The sequence below is a fragment of the Syngnathus floridae genome, chromosome 2 (genome assembly GCF_059516105.1).
Source record: "Syngnathus floridae isolate MCC-2025c chromosome 2, RoL_Sflo_1.0, whole genome shotgun sequence".
Classification (NCBI taxonomy): domain Eukaryota; kingdom Metazoa; phylum Chordata; class Actinopteri; order Syngnathiformes; family Syngnathidae; genus Syngnathus; species Syngnathus floridae.
The window spans coordinates 14621078-14640196 of NC_142414.1; the positions used below are offsets into that span (position 1 = coordinate 14621078).

Consider the following 19119-nt stretch of genomic DNA (forward strand, 5'->3'; position numbering starts at 1 on the left):
GTTTGATTGCTAATTTTCTGTTTTTGGAACTGCAATGTGTTCTTGGTATGTGAGATGGGGTGAAAGGTCAGGTGCAAAAGCTTGCAGACGATCAATCAGCTTACAGCTCATCAGCAGGATCAACCAGCAGTAGGTCCATTTCTTTTTTTATAACTACACTCAAACTTTTTTCACTTCCAACAACATTTTCAGATACATTTTTCATTTCTCCCTGTGTTGATCTGTTATGCAGTCTTTCAAAACATTATTTCAAAGAGTTTCACTCTTTACTGCTGCTCTTCATGACGTCTGATGTCCAGAAAATCAGTTTGCCAATTTTTTTTCAGTCTGGCCCTCTTTGGTCCTAACTGGATCCTGCATGGTACTCATCCCGTCGTAGTCTTGGCTAATCTGCCCAATGGGAACGGAAGATTAACGGATTTGTATCCCAGACTCCAAAAATAATCTTTGTCCTTAAGATACTGATCCTGATCGGCTGCATCCATACGACTTCAAACTAAAACAAGCGTCGTGGGGGTGACGTGGAGTATTTTGTGCTGTGATCCTTAGACCAGTGTACTGCAGGACTTGAGGTTGTCCCCTGGTGTCTATTAAGCTCATTATCCAATAAAAGATGTCCGCTCTTGTTGACGAAGGGGTAGTGGAGGTGTTTGGAGCTGGAATCGCATTCATGTTCTCTTTAAATGTAACCTGATGCTCATTTGACTGTGGGGAAAACCCGTCATAATTATTGGCAGCCCTTGTTTCGTTATGGGAATGTAGCTTTTTTAAATTTGGTAAATATTAATTTTACCTGAGTGTTATCCTCATAAGGAGTGCGTATAAAGTTTTCACTCTAATTCAATTACCAAATTTTGTAATATTAAAAAAATTAGACCAAAATAAATTAAAAACACCCATCATTTAATGACATTATCTGTCCTACAGCTTTTTTATTTTAATGTGTGCACAGCCTCTGAACTAGCATGTGGCCGTCTTCAGAATTAACCATTTCAATTCAAACTTATTAAATACATACTTGCCACCGCTTAGTGCCTCTGATTAACCTGAAATAAATCAAATGTATATATAGATTTTTTGCTTCCTATCCGAAACCCTAGAGAGACTCCCATTTGTAATTGTATAAAATTCCCTCCACCTTGTCTAAGACCTCGGGTCCAGCTGAAGAAAACTGCTCCAAATCATGAATCTGGATTTCATATAGTCTAATGAAATCAAGGTTAAACATTGTGGCCATGATTCTAAAATAAACATTCGGTGCTAACACAACACTTATTGTCACCAAAAGACCATATTACTGCAAACAGTGTTGGTGGCAGCATTTTGATTTGGAACCGTCTTCTTTCCTAGAGAGTGGGGCCTCACTAATCAAAGCAAAGGGAATTTTGAACAGTACATAAAACACAAATACCAGTCAGTGTTAAGAAATAAACCTCCAGACTTCTACTAGAAAGCAAAAAATAAGTTATAGGCCGCATTAATTTGTTTTGAGATCACAAAAGTTGTCATTTGAGCAAATGTTTGTAGACTTTTAAAATCCGCTGTAGACAAAAAAAAAAAAAAACACTTCTATTACTTGTGTCACGAGTGGAACAGTTTAGGGACCCTGAACCAGACATGACACAAAAGTTGAAAAGTAAAAGTCTTTATCAAGTATTAACAGAAAGCAGGGCCTGCTGACCGGGCACTCGAGAAAACTAGATGTTCTATATGGAAGACCGCTCGACGCACTGACAACTTCTCACAGTTGTCAGTATATAAAGCTCTGTAGCTTTATATATTGTACGACATGAGGCATAGATGACAGAATAATGGTTGACATAACAGGATAAAGCACGGAAACAGCAACTTTATAAGAACTGATATAAATCAGGCTTACGACAGAATGAATTTATAAAAGAACAAACTTTGAAGTATCAGCAGCTTTATAAGTACCGATACATCAAGAAACGACTTATTAATATTTCTACTGCAACTGTAATTAAAAGAAAGACAAGACGGCCTCGGTAGCTCCGCTAGCTTGACACGAGAAACAAATTGAGGAAGCCGGGTCAAGTAAATAACGTCTGCCCGCTAACGCTCATCCACCCCAACAGCTTAACAAATAGGATTAAAGTGTCCATCTGCTCACCTGAGACGAAGCCACCAGGCGAGCTTCCTCCCTCCATCTCGTCACCAAACGACGTCTGGACAAGTGTGAGGGACGTTACGCATGAGCTGAGGACGTGCGCTGCGCCGTTGGGTTCGAGATGGCGGGAATGCATCGCGGGTTGTGGCTATGGACGTTAGGGCTGCTGCTCTTGTCGGGTTGCGTCGACATGGACACAGGTCAGTTTGGCAGTGGCAGGCTTCTCACTTGGCTGTTGCGGTCAACCCGTGCCTCCTTCCTGCTCTCAGGTGATGAGACGGAGGGTTCTTCTGAAGACCTGCAGCTTATGTTAAGGCATCATGGATCCATGACTCGCAGGAAAAGGAACCTTCTGTTTCCCAGCGGAGTGAAACTTTGCAGTCAGGAGACGTTAGACCAAGCTGTCTCCAACCACCTCAACTACTTTCACCTCAGAGGTTTGTCTCATTGTACCAATGTCCATTTTGACATTTTATACTTGCATTTTCACAATACGTGATGCTCACGTCTTACTTAACATGCTAACCAGCTTAGAAGGCATGTCTGGCATCCTTAAAGTCAACTAATGGCGGGGAGGTCAGATGTCACACAAACTAGGTTACGTTTCCAATCCATGTCACACAGAAGTTTGATTTCCCGAAGCTGCACTAACATTTTTGAGCTTGTGAGCTAATTCTTCCGCATAGATAAATGTGAAGAGATACCAGTTTGACATACACTTTGGAAATAACCAATTTGTCATAATTGCCTTTAGTCATTCCTATTCATCTATTTGAAGGCACATGATCATACTAATGATTTTTCACTACGAAGTGCCAAGGAAATAACAATTTCCCATCACTTGCAAGGAAGCACAGGCTACTCATGTGGTCCCATGTTGGTGGCCCCTGGTCTTGAGCTTCTGTTGTCTTCCAGTGTGCCAGGAGACAGTCTGGGAGGCCTTCAAGATATTCTGGGACCAGCTGCCAGATCGTGACCAGTACCGGGACTGGGTGGGCCGCTGCATGGATGGCTCCATTAGCATCAAGGAGATTGGCACGTTCTTCAGTCAATCGGAAGAGCACCTCAGCCTCATTCAGAGCGTGAGTATTCATTATGGTGTGACCCAAATCATGTTTCAGCTCGACAAGTTTAACGAGCTTCCTGGGTGTCTCTTTCAGAGGGTTGGCATGGCGGCGCCCATAAGCAGGTCAGTAAAGTTTCACGTTCTTGCCAACATTTTGATGCTTTTGGGGTGTGCTGATGATAATAACAATGCATGATTGAATATTATTCTAATGTCTTGTTTATTTATATTCCAATCCAGAAAAATAGACCAAATGTGATACCATTTTATTTGGACAGCTTGATTTGCCTACTTTAGTAAATATTAATTTTAGTCAGACATAACTGAGGAAATGACACATATCAGTGTAAATTTACCGCCCCGTCAAAATAATACACAGCCGTTATTGCGGAAATGGCTGGACACAAGTGAGTGTATGAGTACAAGATGTTGTTTGTTGGGTCAAAATGTATTTTTCACAAAGCGTTCCACTCTTAAAAGCTTGGGTTGCCAAGTGATCTAAGTTGTATTAACGACTGCACTTATATGGTCAGTCAGAATGGTTTTCGACTGTTGACCTCAGTTTTCATTAAGGGTTCAGTAATGCTGTTTTTATTTCTTTGAAAAAAATATTTATACTCTAATTGTTATTAGGCACTATAATAGAACATCTGATAGAATATTGAGATTTTTTTTTTTTTTTTTAGAATAGATATTTTAAAATAATTAGAATTTTTTTTAATGACTTCATGGTATGTATTTTAATGATTTAAGGTAAGGAGAAGTGAACAGAGACAAACATACACTGTTTGCAAGTAGCATAAAAAGTGCTTTTTTTTTCTTCACCTGCTGCAGTGTTCCCATCAGCTCAGGCCCACCTCTGTGCAGGTAGGCCTCCATGTATCAGTTAATTAGATACGGCAGGCCAGGCTGTACCTTTTCGTGCTTTTAATTTTCTAAATGTTTGTTTCGTCATTACGGTATCTGATGACAGAAGAACTCAAATACAAACTATGGTGCTACAACTAAAGTAGTTGGGATGCAGAGAAAACTACTTTCAATATTAAAATAGTTTGGCCGCAAAATTGTTAAGTATTTTTAGATACAGTATCCACGACAGAAAATGTCTGGTTGCTTTTTTTTAAATCACTTTCCGTTGCATTTGATTGCTTCACATGTATATTTGTGTGATGCTTTTGCTGTGCTTTGTTGCCTGCCATACATAGATCTGTACAAAGATTGAATGTTAAAAACAAAATTTAAAAAAAAAAAAAAAAAGAAGATTTTCTCCTATTCAATTTGTGTTTGTGTCTTGCAGTTCTGAAAGTTTGCCAGGGATTCCAGTTGAAGGACATTTAACCAGTGCCCAGCCAGGTAAAGTGACACCTAATATTTATAATTCCTAATAATGTTCATTGTAACTATTTCTAAGATTGTCAATAATTATAATAATCCTGCTAAATATATCTATTTATAGCAGCCTTTCTGGGCACTCAAGGACATGGTGCAAAACAAATTAGTAAAGAAAAACAATAATAAAACCAAATATTTAATGAAATAATGGAAGAGAGAACAGTGCAAATAATGATCACCGTACTGTAACTCTGATGTTGAGTAACTCAAATGAAGGGCATACATTTAGGCAAACAATTTGAATGCAAACAGCTGCAGTGAGAGAGACAGGCTCCCTGGATCATAGAAGATTCCCCAGCAGTCTAGACCTATGGAAGCTTATTTAAGGGTTGACCCAGGACAAACCTGAGTCAGTCCTGAGAAGGAAGAGGAATAGAAACCTCTGCTTTTAAAATGATCCCAGAAAAAAGACGATTAAAAATGGTTCCACTGAAGGGAAGCCTTATAAGTGAAACTTCTGCATCCGGTTCTACTGTCACTGATTTGGGGAATCGTGTAAATGTGAACTTTGGGAGTGTAGTGGATCTCAAACTGGGTTCCGTGGTGGTCCACAGCTTGGGGGTTGACAATATAATTTTCAAATTTCTTTTGTATCATTAAATGTAACGTATGGGGATGACCCAATAAAACAGACATACTAAACCAATTACTTCTCCCTACCTTAGCTTTGGGCTTATCAAAAGCTCTGATATGATTGTGACGTATACGGTACATAGCCGACTGTAAATCTGACAACCCTGCATGTGTGCAGCATTTCTTGCTTGCGACAATAGATAAATATTTAATTGAATCAATTACTGTAGGTTAAATTACTTACTATTTAATAGGTCATGGATAATTAGATTGGAAAGTTCCAAATCTGCCTAGCATGTTGGAGAGCACACAATTCAATCTGGGCCACTCCATGCTAGTTGATGCTTCAGAATCTGACTAGGACCTGAACATCACAAAAAATTAACCACTCGCCCCTACTAGTTAGACGATTTTATAACAACTTGCAATGTCAACTGTGCGTATTCTGATTGGCCATAATTGTCGTCGCGTCATGCAACTGCACCGCAAAACCAGTGCCGAGATGCGGCCAATCATGAAATGCTGTATTTTGAGTGGCTGCAGAAGAGTGGCACTAATTGGTCTCAAGACCTAGAAAGTCTGAGAACCGCTGCTCTTGTAGATTCATAAGGCACCACAAGCTCTGACCATTTTTTACTTTATGATAAACTAAATTTGAAGTTGAATTCTTAATTGTAGAGGGATCCAGTGTAGTGAAGCAAGTAGTACTGTGGAAATATGACCTCTATTCCTTGTTGGTCAGTATTCGTGCCACACCATGTAGGACCAGCTGGAGAGTATTTAGCGACTTGATGGAGCAGCCTGCTAAGAAAGAGTGACAATAATCCACACTCGAGGTCACAAGCATGCACTAGTTTTGAAGCATCAACTAAAGACAATAAATTTAAAAAATGTTTCCCGAAGAAAAAATGCTTCTGATAGTTTTGTCTAAATTGGGTAACAGGAAATTGTAGGTTGTTTTTGCTTTGAGGCACACTTTAAATTTGGAGTGGAAAGTGATTGTTTTTTTTTTTATACATAAAGGTCTTTTCACTGCACTTAGCAATGTGCCATCCACCGTAGATGAACGAGGATGGAGAAGGTAGACGTTGTGTTGAAAAATGTTAAACTCTCAAGCGATCTTACAAGTGGGATTTAAACTGATTTGAAGACCTTAACGCCAAGATAAGCAACTTTAATTAGTGCTTTCTCAGTCTATGATACGTTCTAATTCCTGAGTAAAAGTCCTAAAATTAATGATTCTTTTGTAGAAAGTCCTACAGTTATTTGGCATTTTTTATTCTTGAGAAGCTTGGACAGATAAGAAACAAGATAATTAACCTGACGGCAGGGGTGTCACCACCAAACATTTCCCTTTGGCTAGGCTTGGTTAGGATTGATTTCTGTTTTATCACTCGTCCATTAAGTTGGAGTGAGGAAGTCAATTAGGGAGAACAGTGGAAGAGGCAAGGTAGAGAGCTATTGATGGGCTCTAACTACATAACTACAAATTTCAAATTAGATTTACAAAAATATGGCAGAGGGAGAATCAAGACGTAAAATATTTTGTCAACATAAAATCACAGAAAGAAATCAAATGTAAAACAACTGTCTCACCATGCCTCCATTTGCAACAATTACCCAACTTTAAAGGTTGTCAAAATTCACCTGAGGTCTTCCAAGGTCACCAGTGACAATGTGGTCAAAATCTGAAACGCCACCAATAACGGATGGAGATGTGTTGTGTAAAAAAGTGCACACAGATTTGAAATTGGTTGTGAGCAGTTGTCGTCACTCAGCTTACACCCCACAAGCAGCAGCGAGCGGTGGGTGCCCGAACACATGCACCCTGTGCCTGGAATAGCTCATTAAGCCTATTTACAGGCCACAGCCTGGTCAATGGCGAACATACAGCTGAAGGCTTCTCGAGCTTAGTGCTGGACGAGTACCAGGGTCATCACATCCACAGGACCTTCATGACCTGTGCAGTCTGGGTTTTGTAAAAAAACGGTTTCGAGGCAGTCTGAAGTTCAAATGCTCCGAAGATTGCTGTCAGGCGCAAACTGCAGCATGACAACACTGTTATGTTTGTGCATGAAGAACCAAACAAATTTATCTAGACTTTGTTCCATATAATTTGTCTTTTCATTTATTTGTATGTTAAAAAAAATTGTGTTTCTTGTTTGTTTGTTTTTTTTCCTTGGATGTTGTCAACGAAGAAACCCCTGGTCACGAGGCCACAACTTGGACACCCTCACCCTCTACACTTGAGGAAGTCCTTGAAAGAGAATTAACAAAGACTCCTGAGGAGTTGACCTATGACACTGTTGTTGTTGTTGCGGCAGATGAGTCGCTAGACTGTGGCTCTAACGTCGGAAGTCACGCTGACAAGACCACTAAGGTTTCTCCTGATGCTATTGTAACGCTAATCTCTAAGCCGACTGCCCAGGTCCCACAAGAGGATAGTCATACAGGGGTCATCACTTTGACCAAGGAGGCTTTTACAGATACAGTTCAATCAGTCACCCTGTCTGAAGAAACAAAAATAAGTTCTATGAACGATCCATTTGATGTTGACGATAGTGCCACAAACGAGGGAGAGCCAATGGTGGCGACAGAAGAAACTACCAAATTAGATGATGAGGCACGGGAAGAAGAACCCGTTGAAGAAACAGATGAAAATCTAGCTGAAGCACCAATTCAAGCTGCAGAGTCAGAGATTCTCACAGAAACTGTGGAAGAAGCACCACTGTCACATGATATGAAGCTCGTGGAGGTAACTGACCAATCCATAGGAAATGAACCTGGACCTGAAGTACCTGATACACACAGTATCCACCTTGACACAACATCTGCCAAGAAGACCACTGAAGCTGGTGAGGAAACGGCTGGGTCCACAACTAAAAGTTCTGAACCTGAAACTCCTCCAATTCAAACGGACATGGGTGAGTCACATCCTGAGTCTGTTGACGATCTAAGACCAGTTATCATGTTGGAGAGTTCAGAGGAGTTACTGCCAGGTACTGAATCAGAGCTGCAAGAAATTATGAAAAAACTTCAGGAAGACCCTGAGGTGGACCTTCCATCTGAAATGACCACGCAGAGTTCTACACTTGAAGTTGATATCACAGAAATACTTCCTGTGATTGAGGAAGCACTTCTGGGTAAAGATCTTGGCCCATCCTCTGAGGATTTAGAAAGTATCCAGACACATCTTGCAGAGGTTCCTGCTGACAATGTCCAGCTCATCTCTACAGGAGAAGGAATACATACAGAGGCACCTCTCCATCAAGCTGTTGTTGAAGCCACTTTGGAGAGTGATGCCAAGGTTGAGGTCACACCGAGCAGTTACATGGTAGCCACGACAACATATATTGTGGAATACAACAATGGCAACTTCCCAGATTCCACAGAAAGCCCTCTGAAGGCCGATGACAACTTGCTAGGTCTTCCCTTTGAGGACCAGCAGAACTCGGTGAGTCACCCACATCTCAGAGCTGAATTATTTTCAACCCCACTAAATCTTTTCTATGGTCTTGCACATTCAGCTTCATAATGAAATTGACAACACCTTCTCGAGGCCTCTGAATGACCAGATGGTGGAGCTGAGCATTACACTGAGAGAAGAATCCTATGATGGTGCTTTGAGGGACCCGAGTAGTGTCCGCTACCAGCAACTAGTTCGACACTTTACCCGCAGGGTATGCTCGTTCACAACCAAGTTGAACTTTGAGTTAAATAATTGAAAGGTCTCGAAAGTCTTTGTGCTCATGCTTAGTGGTTCAGCAGTTTTTCTTCAAAATCTCCATAATCAAGTAATCAAAACGATCTTTGCTCACTGTCTTTCATTTCTAGGTTAGAGATGCCTTTGAGAAACTGCCAGGCTTCAAGAATGTCTTTGTCATCGAATTCAGGTGCAGATTTGTAATGCTGAAATTATTGCCAACAGACTTGTGTTGAGAACATTTTTCCCAGTTTTTCTGTGTTTTTTTTCTGTTGTCAGACCTCAAAAGGACCTGGAACGGTAAGTCTGCGACCTTAAAGAGTTGAAATTACTGCATATGCAATAAGCAATTAGGTAACGGTGGGAAAATGATTTGCTTTTGTTTGATTTTTGTCTTTTTAGGGGTCTGGTGGTCCACGTCCACTATGCCATCACTTTGGCAGCGAATAGTGATGGCATCTCTGATGCTACGATGGATTTCATCACGCTACAGAACAACCTGGTGGAGAAGAACTACCCTGCTGCTGCCGAGGAGCCAACTGTGGTTTACACTATCACAGATTTACGCAACTACATTACGGAAGCTCTACGCAAAGACAACTTCCTGACCAACAGTAGTCTGGGAACAGAGAACGGTGACTGGATACATATCTAGATTTCATCTCTTAAGAATGCAGAGTTGACACTCACATTAATCTTCAGAATCACAAGTTGTTGAAATTTGTCATCTGTGTCCTACAGATGAGAATCTGTTTCCTCCAGGAAAACCGACGAGTCGACCAGCTGACATCTATGACAACATGGTGACTACTAACAAATACACAAACATCCATCTTTCATCCTTCTGATTAATATGTGATAATCATCTGGACAGGATAACGTCCTTGCTGCAGAGAGACCACCCGATGAACCGACTCAAGTTATGGAGAACAGTGACATTTATCCGAAAAAGGATGAGTTCCTATTTGACCCCACGTGGAAAGATATAAAGAGTGAAGCTGTGAGCGAAAATGACGTTTTCACAGTTGATGAGAGTACAACATTTTTACCGATCCCAGAGAGGATAGCAGGTGAGTTCAAGTAAAGGATTCAGTTCAGACATGTTCACCGACTTGTTTATATTATCCCATGTTATCTTCTTCGATCGTACTAATATCGAAACTAATTCATCTCAATGCATTGTTAGACGTGTTTAATGTTCCCATCGTGCGTTTCTGTGATTGACAGCTGATGAAAATATTGAAAAGGAGGGTTTTCTTGTGAGCAATGCTCCTGGTGCTGAAAACCAACCCGTCCAAGAGGATCATAAAGCTTCCAATGCTTCACCTCCTCAGAAAGGTCTTGAGGTCACAATGGATTTTGAATCTGGCTCTGGTTTCTCGGGAGACGGGCAGCATGAATTTCTTCAGTCTGTAGAAGTAAGCTTTTATGGTGAAAGCCATCTGGAGTCCCTGCCACCACCGGATCTGGAAGAGGATGATGGAATCCAGGAAGCAATGGAAGCTTCTGGTCAGTCACTAACCAATCAGGATGGCGTCACGGGTTTCAAGCCTACCCCTTCTACACCGTTACACACTTACACACTTCCTACATCAGAGGCCTCTATGCCAGACATAGATAACCCATTGTTGGATCAAGTTTTATTTCCACCTCACATTAGCACAAACCCACCGTTCTCTACCGCTGATCCACCCGTATTTTCACCAATAGGCACCTTGACAGTTGAGTTGTCGGTACAAACAGTGGAAGCATCTGGCCTCTATGAAGATTCTCAAATGACGCCGGATCAACACAATTCGGTGGCATTTATGGGCGCACCTCAGCTGCAGACCTCGGCAGATGAACACCTAGAAGTGGCAGTGACAAGCGAATCCACAAAAGCTTTTCTCAAAACCACACAAGGGGCATCGGTTGAAGAAGGTATGACAGTTATAGGCGAAGAATCACACTTTGAGGCAATACCTTCTCAATCACCTCCTGAGGAAAACCTACCTGAAGAACCCAGTTTGCCACTTCCAGAAACCCATCATGATAAGGTTGAAGTGTTAGAGGACCAACTTAGCCTCTTAACGCAACAAACAACAGCTGTCATTCCACTCGATGAAGACCTGGTTGTAGATGAAATTTTAGCTGTCACAACGACTACAACCACCGCTCCTGTTACCACTTCAGCTCCTGTTAGTTCAGACCCTAACCCTATTGCTCTTTCTCCTGAGAAGGATTCACCTTTCACTCGTGTGTCAGATTCAGCGCCTGAAGACGACGACTCTCTTAATCCTGAGCACTCCAATCATGAAGATCATGGTCTATTCAGCACAGTGTCGTCAGAAGTCAACGTAAAAAAAACAGATGAGGATTTAGGAACAAATTTGGAAGTCCTCAAAACCGTAACTTCAATGCTTCCGGAAAACAGCGACAGTACAGAAGCGACCGAAATCCAGACTATCAAGCACTCTGGTGTGACAGACATGGATGTCACCCTTGACGTGTTCCAGTACGGCAACATGGTAACAGATGGTGACAGCAGCGGCTACTCCAGCGGGGCACAGGGCTCAGAGCTAGATGCTGTTGCATTGCCGACCAGGCCGATCCAAGCCCTGACGGTGTTTTTCAGACTCAGGGTGACCAACATGGCATTCTCTATGGACCTTTTCAACAAGAGCTCCTCTGAATACAAAGCCTTGGAGCAACGGTTTCTGCAACTGGTAAGAACTGATTCAATATGGAGTGAAAACCTGACACAAGAATAACATTTTTTGTTTGACTTTGTGTTTATTTCAGCTAGTTCCACACTTGCAGTCCAACCTAAACAATTTCCAGAACTTAGAGATCCTCAACTTCAGAAATGGCAGTATTGTGGTCAATAGCCGCATGAGATTTGGCAAACCCGTTTCGAGAGGTGATGCCAATAATGTTTTCCTCATCCTTGAGGACTTTGCTAACACTGCCTACCAGACCATGAACCTGGCTATCGATAAATACTCACTGGATGTCGAATCAGGTAAGACAGAGAACATCTTGTTGGAATGTGCAGTAAAAATGCTGCTGATAGCAACTGGTGACAGTTGATAGCGGATGGTTGTTCATAGAAGCCAGAAATGTGGCAAAAAATGTTCATCTTTGCATTTTATTTAAATAAGTCATTAATGGTGGCGGCATGTTGATGCACTGGTTAGCACGTCACATTGCAGGGGTGGTGGGTTTGATTTTGGCTTTGACCTTCCTGTGTGGCGTTTACATGTTCTCCCCGTGCATGCGTGGGGTCTCTCCGGGCACTCCGGTTTCGTCCCACATCCCAAAAACATGCTTGGTAGGCCGATTGGACACTCCAAATTGCCCCTAGGTGTGAGTATGGATGTTTCTTCGTCTCTGTGTGCCCTGCGATTGGCTAGCAACCAGTTCAGGGTGTTCCCTGCCTACTGCCTGATGACTAAAAAAGTATGGCGCTTACGAGAAGCAACTACTTGCTAATTTAACCCTATCTGCTGTTAACACGCTGAGCTAACGCTAATCTAATTCAATTGGAAAAACTAACGTTATTATTGAGGACTCCAGTCTGCAAAGACTCTTGACACGCAAGCGCTGCAGGCAGGTTGCATGCGGCCGAATTAATCTGTCTAGGACGAACGTGAGCGGAATAGAGTCAGACTGGTCAGTCGCCATCTTTGTGACCTGTGTCTGCACAGTTCACTCTGTTATCTTCATTTCAGCTCCCAACCTGTTAAAAAGACATTTTAGGGGATACTCTATTGTCTTTAGGTAAATTTTGCTATTACTGGTATTTTGGTTTTCTGATGACTTTTTCTCTTACTCTGCTGTACTTTTGGGGGGAAAAAAATCTGTAATGTCTTCTCCTTACACTCTTAAAATAGTGTCATTACTTTTTTGACCTCCGTTGATTCACGTAAAACGACAGAGTTAAGTCACTTAAATCTTACTTGATTGAGATCTTGGGAAACTATAAATGTGGGAAACGCATCAGCTACATCAAGGAAGGTGAACCAGGGAGCATTAACAAGAATTGTAAAGAGATCTGGAGGAGCAAGAAATTCTCCATCCATGTTCTTATTTCAAATAATTATTTGATGTCATCGTCTCCAAGAATGATTTGCGCCAAATGCATTGTCATCGGGCAGCCTATTAATGTTTTTCAAAGAAGGAGTGACAGGAGTTCATCATGATAGATGGAAGTAGTTAATACAAATGAGCCTCCTTCTGTCGTTCTGTTTAGGTGACAAAGCGGACCCCTGTAAGTTCCAGGCATGTAATGCCTTCTCACAGTGTATGGTCAATCGGTGGTCCGGCGAGGCTGAGTGCGTTTGTGACGCTGGATATGTGAGCGTGGACGGCCTGCCTTGTCAGAGCATCTGTGACGTGCAGGAAGACTTCTGCCTCAATGATGGCAAATGTGACATCATTGCTGGCAACGGCGCCATCTGCAGGTCAGACTACTTTGATGCAAAAGATGATAATCGTATCAACATTCCTAGGCTAGAGCCTTTGCATGAAATATGGGCGAAACCAGTGTTTTATTTCCATTGTGCGACTGTACAGACTTTATCAATAAGCCCACAGTTAGAGGTCAAATGTGAAAGTACATTGTTAGCATTGTATCTATATATTTAATGTTTGAAAGGAAGAGCTTGTGGTTCGCATAATTAAGACCAAAACAACACACAATGATAAACGTACTGATAAATTAATTTCATCAAAATTGAGCATCTTTACCATGATAATAAAAAGACTGGATATTAGGGCTGAGGTCTGAGTTAATTGCGCCGTTGTGGGTGTGAACACAGCTGACTTGACTCCTGGCCCCAAAAAGCTCTCATTCCCTTTAGCGCAGCACAGGAGAGTCACGCGTTTTTTATGCCGGAAGCATAACGAATTCGTTGGAATACATGCAGGCGATTAGGACTCTTAAAGGATGTTAATATAAAATTAAGTCCATTAATCGACGAAAATGAAGGTCAGCGCAATTTGAAAATTACATTATACTACGCCGCAATGTCAATTGCTGACTACTTAGTTGTCAGACAAGATTTTTAGCTCAGTGGTCAGCGCTCTGCGCTCCCAAGCCGGTAATGGTGGCATCATGCGTTCGAGCCAGAAAAAGCCACTTGTAACATAAAGCTAAGTTAAGAAGATGACATTGTGAATTACCACCCGCAGGTGCCGTGTAGGAGAGAACTGGTGGTACCGTGGCGAACACTGTGAAGAATACGTCTCTGAGCCACTGGTGGTCGGCATTGCCATTGCTTCAGTCGCGGGTTTCCTTGCGGTCGCGGCAGGAATCATCTTCTTCTTGGCCAGGACTCTGCGTGAGCAGTATGACACGGACGACATGGAGGATCCGCTGAGGTCAGTACGGTGGTCACTCTGTGTTCATTTGTATCTTTGTTCATTCGTTGCCAAGGTGACGAATTTTCTGTCTTGCAGACGAGGTGACAGCGTGCCATCTCTGGAACGTGCCACTAAATTCAACCCCATGTTTGAGAGCGACCCGGTCACGACCCAATACTACCGTCGCTATGACGACGAGCGTCCCCAGTACAGCAGCCCCACGACCACGTCTAACGAGCTCAGTAGCGAGGAGGTCCGACATATCTACCAGAACATGACGCTCACCAAAGATGTAAGTGTATGCTGTTAGTAAAAAGGGTACTACTGTCTATTTTTGATCTTCAAGTGTTCACAATTGAGGTGCAAATAAGAAGTGTTCATGGTCAGGAGAGGCACATGAACTGTGTCACTTGAGCTTTGCAGTAAAAATTCAGCCATTTTGGTTCATTTTATGGACTTGTAATCACTGACTGTTGACCTCCGGCAGGAGATCCAGGAGCGTCTAAAGCTCATCGAGCTGTGCGCCAGGGATCAACATTTTGCAGACTTTGTGCGGCAGACACAAGTGTGAGTGATTCCACTATTAAAAGCTACTAATGGAATTCAAAGTCGTTATTTACTAATTTAAAAATGAAATCCTACTAATTCCAAATGAACTTTGATTCAATTTGGTGTTTAATGTAAATCTGTAACTTTTATGGCATTCTTCAACATCATTATTTTGTTTTGTATTTTTTATTTATTTTTTCCATGGAGCAGATACCTGGAACGACGAGGCAGCTCGACCACATAACGGGTTGCAAGCTTAAAGGGTACTAAAGTCATTCTGTTCATTGTTAATTTTATACTTCACTTTTTCCTCATTACTTTACTCAATCATTGTTTCTTCAGGGTGGCCCCAATGTACCAGTCGCCATGAACCTGATTCATTTACTGGCAATCTTGAGTGTTCAAATCGCTCCCTGAAGTAGACGAACATTGGTTAGGTTAACTACCATCTTTCTACAAAGTCAGCTGCCTTTGCTTGCGACTGTCAAAGTGCTGACTTGCGCGGGCGTAATTCCTGATTGGACTGGGTGGTGATGAGAGTTTTCCTTTTTTTTTTTTTTGTTTTTGGCAAGGCAACTTTTGAATATTGGCCCTATTCACGGCCGTGTCTGATCTTTTGGTTGTTGTTGGCTGGTTTCATTTGTTTCTTTCAACTTATTAGATTTTCTCCTTCCCTTTCTTGCTTCACTTCAAGGGCCTGATTCACTAAGATCACATCTAGCGGGCACCAAATTGTGTTATTTTGTTCATTCACTCTAACAGATTGAGCCTTGTTGGCAACAAGTATAAAAGTGGTGACTATAATTAAAAGAGGGTTTTGCACTTTATGTAACTGGAAAATTTGCGAGCGCCGCAAGCCCACAATCAAATTTGAAGTGATTGAGTTGGACGTGTTCGTAAAAGGCAAACAAGCATTGCTTAACAGATTTTTTTTTTTTGTATGATTCAACTTACTCTATGTGCAAGGCAATTGGATGCATCTCCCCCATCCTATGGAAAATGGTAGAGGCCACTGCCATTACTCCAGAGTTCTGGACTGAGCCAGACACAAGGAGCTGCCTTCCAGAATCTGCAAAATGAACAACAGGGCAATTTAATACTCTTGCCAGTGCAAACCTTTAGTAAATCAGGCCCTAAATATTTTTTGCTGCTGTGATGTCATGTCCTTGTTGCTTCCACTGTCAATTGATTTCTCTGATGCTGCTCGCGCTCTGCAAGAGATGTAGCGAATTTGTCCTCTTTCCAGAAACCTTCTGTTTTCCCGGGTTTGTTCTTTAGGCCGACGTGCGCCTCCTCAGTGCCTTGGTTGCTCTGTTAGCTTGTGGACATGAAGCAGCTCGGGGCCCTAGAAACAACTTACGCGTTTCAACCTGGATCAGTGAACTTGTTCCTCTTGTCTCGGTCTGGTCAGCCGCCTGTACAGTGCAGCCATGCACCCTGCATGTTTACAGCAGTCGTAGATGAAGAGTAGCCTGGCGATACATTTCCATTTTTTTTTTAAACGATAACCTGGTGTCGCTCTTACTAATAACATTTCAAACATGTCTGTTTTATATATTTCTATATTTTAATGGTAATTTAGCAAAAAAGACCCACAATTCTGATCCACTTTTTTCAAGATGGAAAAAGGAACCTTTTTTGTGTGTGTCTGTATCACATTAGAATCTTTTTAGCATGTTGAAACTTAATTATGTTCCCACTTAGTCTGAAGTTCACCTTTGAAATGATCACATTGAACTTGAATAGTTGGTGAATAAATCTTTCAGGCACAAGGGTTCGTAAGGCTTAATAAATGGTAAAGACTTTATCAACAAAAAAAAAATTACGGTCAAATTTGTGCTACCTAAAACTCCAAACAAAGCATACTTGAAACTTTCTTGCACAGCTACATCTAGTCTCCCTATATTGACTTTCCTTGTGGGTTTGTTTGTCTATAGATCAGGAGTGTCCAAACTCGGTCCTGAAGGGTCGCGTGTCTCGCCTCTTTTCCCTGCCGTCTGATTGAAATGATCAGGATCGTTATCAGGCTCCTTTCAGAGCTTGCTGATAGCTGATCATTTTAATCACGTGTCAGACGAGGGAGGCAGGACAGCAGCCCTTGAGGACCGGAGGTGGACATGCTTGGTCTGGATGTCTACATGTTGGACAAGAAACAAACAAGCTGCTTTGCCGAAGATTGTCTTGTGTTTTGTATCATGTTTTCTATCGGTCCAATCGTAGACCGAAATGACTATCCGGTGTGTTTGTGCGAGCAGCACCCTTTTCTAAAATAAAATGAAAATATTTTTTACTGTGTCTCCTTATGACTCACTGACATATTTACATGCACGCAAAGGAGAAATGTGTTTGCTCCTGGCACTCAATGATTTGACCAAACTAAACATGTTTTTTAGTTTTGTTTGAGGGTTATGATTTTGCATCTCCATCCAGCCGACCCTCCGTCCGTCCAACAGGAAGTTGGAAGGCGTACTGTAACTGCTCATTAAAGGTAAATTCCGTTGTTTCCCGCTCGCCCGCCCCGACCACAAGGTGGTCTGTTGCTGTTACATAACAAACATACAAACATAAACACTCAAGTGTGTTTCTTCCTTTCCCCTTAAGTCTTTGTAGAACTGAAGACAGCAAAAGCTTTCTGCAGGCATTTATTCAGGAGCACACGAAGAACATGTAGCTTTAACGGCAGAGGTGAAAGGTCACATCTGCCGCCATCTCAATTTAAGGGAGGTTTGGCTCATACAAGTTGTGACGAAATGATTACCAATACAGAACGTCAGAATAAGAACACAAGGTTGAAGGGTAGAATAAAACGGAAGTGCGGTGGCGAATACGTCTCGGAGTTTGGCGTCTGCTCACAAAACTTCTCGTTTAAGCTGCGGTGGAAAATTGGCTGAGGTCTTTGCTGCTCTGCTTTCCAGACCTGAGACCATCCCAGACCCAAGTAGAGAAACTCATATGATGGCGGCCACAAAAGCAACTTCTGCAAATCCTTTTCCAAAATTGCAACACATGGAAGGAAAGTGTGTGTCCTCCGGATAATGACGAGATGTGTTGATGTCAAGATGCGGGACCGCTCGTTGTCGCACGCGTGTTTCCTTCATCTGGAAAACCTGACAAGTCAAGAGGGACGTTGGAGCCGAATCGGGTATGTGCACGTGAGTCACTGAAGAAACTAAACACACACGAGTCGAACAACCAATGTTTGTTGGAAGTTGTTTGTCTCAGCTATTTTGTTTGAATTTTCCACCTGTATTTGATTGACTACTAAACTGCTTTCCCAGCAGCTCCTGAAGAACTTTCTGTGTTCTGGCTTCCCTCTTTTGGTCTCCTGCGGCAGGATCCCGAGGCCTCCGTACTGAAGTTCTGGCAAAGCGTTCAAGGCGTTTGGAAAAGAAAAAGACGACAATTGCCCAGGTAATTACCCCAAGGGCTCGACTCAAGGGCCTGCGGAGGCTGCTGGCTGCCAGCCGATAGCCTATGGAATGGTGATTCACAAAAGCGTGGCAAGCCAAAGAATCACTAGCCAATTTGCTCCACTTTTTCATTCATTTATTTACACTAATAAGAGCTAGATATCTATATTTGCACATGCACAAATTGCAGGTTCGGGGGGCCACTGTTGAAAGAAGAAGCGGACACTAAACAGTAAATCACAGCCCGTTTGAACTCACTCGCTAATCCAAACAGCAGCACCTACCAAAGTGCATCTAAGATGACGTTGGTGTTTCTCTCTATTTTTCCTTAGTAGTTTTTTTTTCATTTAAAAATACATTGAATATACAGTTCTTGTAATAGTTATTATTATATGCCTCCGCCATCTGCTGTTGAGTAAATAAACGCAGTCCCGCCATTATCTGAGTAAATATTGTAATGTGGGGCTCAGCAAACTTAAATACTCAAAGAGCCTTTTGTTCTCCCACAGAAAAAAAAATCTGAACCACCAAACCCATTTTACAACTAAAGTGAGGCTAACATTTGTCATTTTTATATCATATGGCAGCATAGTGTACATTTATGAAATCAGTTAACAGCTACACAGAACATTTTATTTTGGCATTTAACCAAAACGCTTGGAAAAAAATACTATTTGCATCTTTATCAAATTCTAAATTGAAAATGAGAAATATTTTACTTAGCCAGTTCAAATATTTATTTAGCTGCTCAATGTGATTTGTGCTACTGAACCTCCACGCACATTGTCGGCACATCAGGGCGACAGCCCGTGCTTGCGCGCATGTTTTTCCAGATACTCCAACTTCCTCCCACATCCGTATAACACGCATGTTAAGTTTATTGAAGTCTTTCTAAATTGTCCGTGAAAGTGAGTGTGTATGTGCCCTACGATTGGCTGCAGACCAATCCAGGGTG

General features: G+C 42.0%; 1 protein-coding gene across 7 annotated transcripts; it reads left to right on the top strand.

Moving 5' to 3' along the window:
* Positions 1 to 4: 4 nt before the first annotated feature.
* On the top strand, positions 5 to 17044 carry LOC148402049 (interphotoreceptor matrix proteoglycan 2-like). 7 transcript variants are annotated; one of them, XM_088365643.1, is made up of 22 exons: positions 6 to 129; positions 2097 to 2565; positions 3044 to 3210; positions 3289 to 3317; positions 4029 to 4061; positions 4492 to 4547; positions 7358 to 8613; positions 8687 to 8839; positions 8994 to 9052; positions 9142 to 9162; positions 9265 to 9497; positions 9604 to 9665; positions 9737 to 9932; positions 10090 to 10371; positions 10573 to 11567; positions 11644 to 11863; positions 13094 to 13304; positions 14035 to 14223; positions 14302 to 14497; positions 14693 to 14772; positions 14965 to 15017; positions 15097 to 17044. In XM_088365643.1, exons 2-21 carry the CDS (start codon positions 2250 to 2252, stop codon positions 14996 to 14998), a joined length of 4788 nt encoding a protein of 1595 aa, XP_088221769.1. In that variant the 5' UTR covers positions 6 to 129; positions 2097 to 2249; the 3' UTR covers positions 14999 to 15017; positions 15097 to 17044. The 7 variants fall into 7 exon arrangements, with proteins under 7 accessions (XP_088221737.1, XP_088221751.1, XP_088221769.1 ...); XM_088365633.1 differs by having other exon boundaries at positions 9 to 129; positions 2097 to 2328; positions 2398 to 2565; positions 10090 to 11567; XM_088365611.1 differs by having other exon boundaries at positions 5 to 129; positions 2097 to 2328; positions 2398 to 2565; positions 10090 to 11567; positions 14035 to 14497.
* The last annotated feature ends 2075 nt before the right edge of the window (positions 17045 to 19119 follow it).

Coding starts and splice junctions, on each gene's coding strand:
- LOC148402049 (XM_088365603.1), top strand. CDS start 2,250: ATGGCGGGAATGCATCGCGGGTTGTGGCTATGGACGTTAGGGCTGCTG. Junction 9,163..9,264: donor CCTCAAAAGGACCTGGAACG/GTAAGTCTGCGA, acceptor TTGTCTTTTTAG/GGGTCTGGTGGTCCACGTCC. Junction 14,773..14,964: donor TTTGTGCGGCAGACACAAGT/GTGAGTGATTCC, acceptor TCCATGGAGCAG/ATACCTGGAACGACGAGGCA.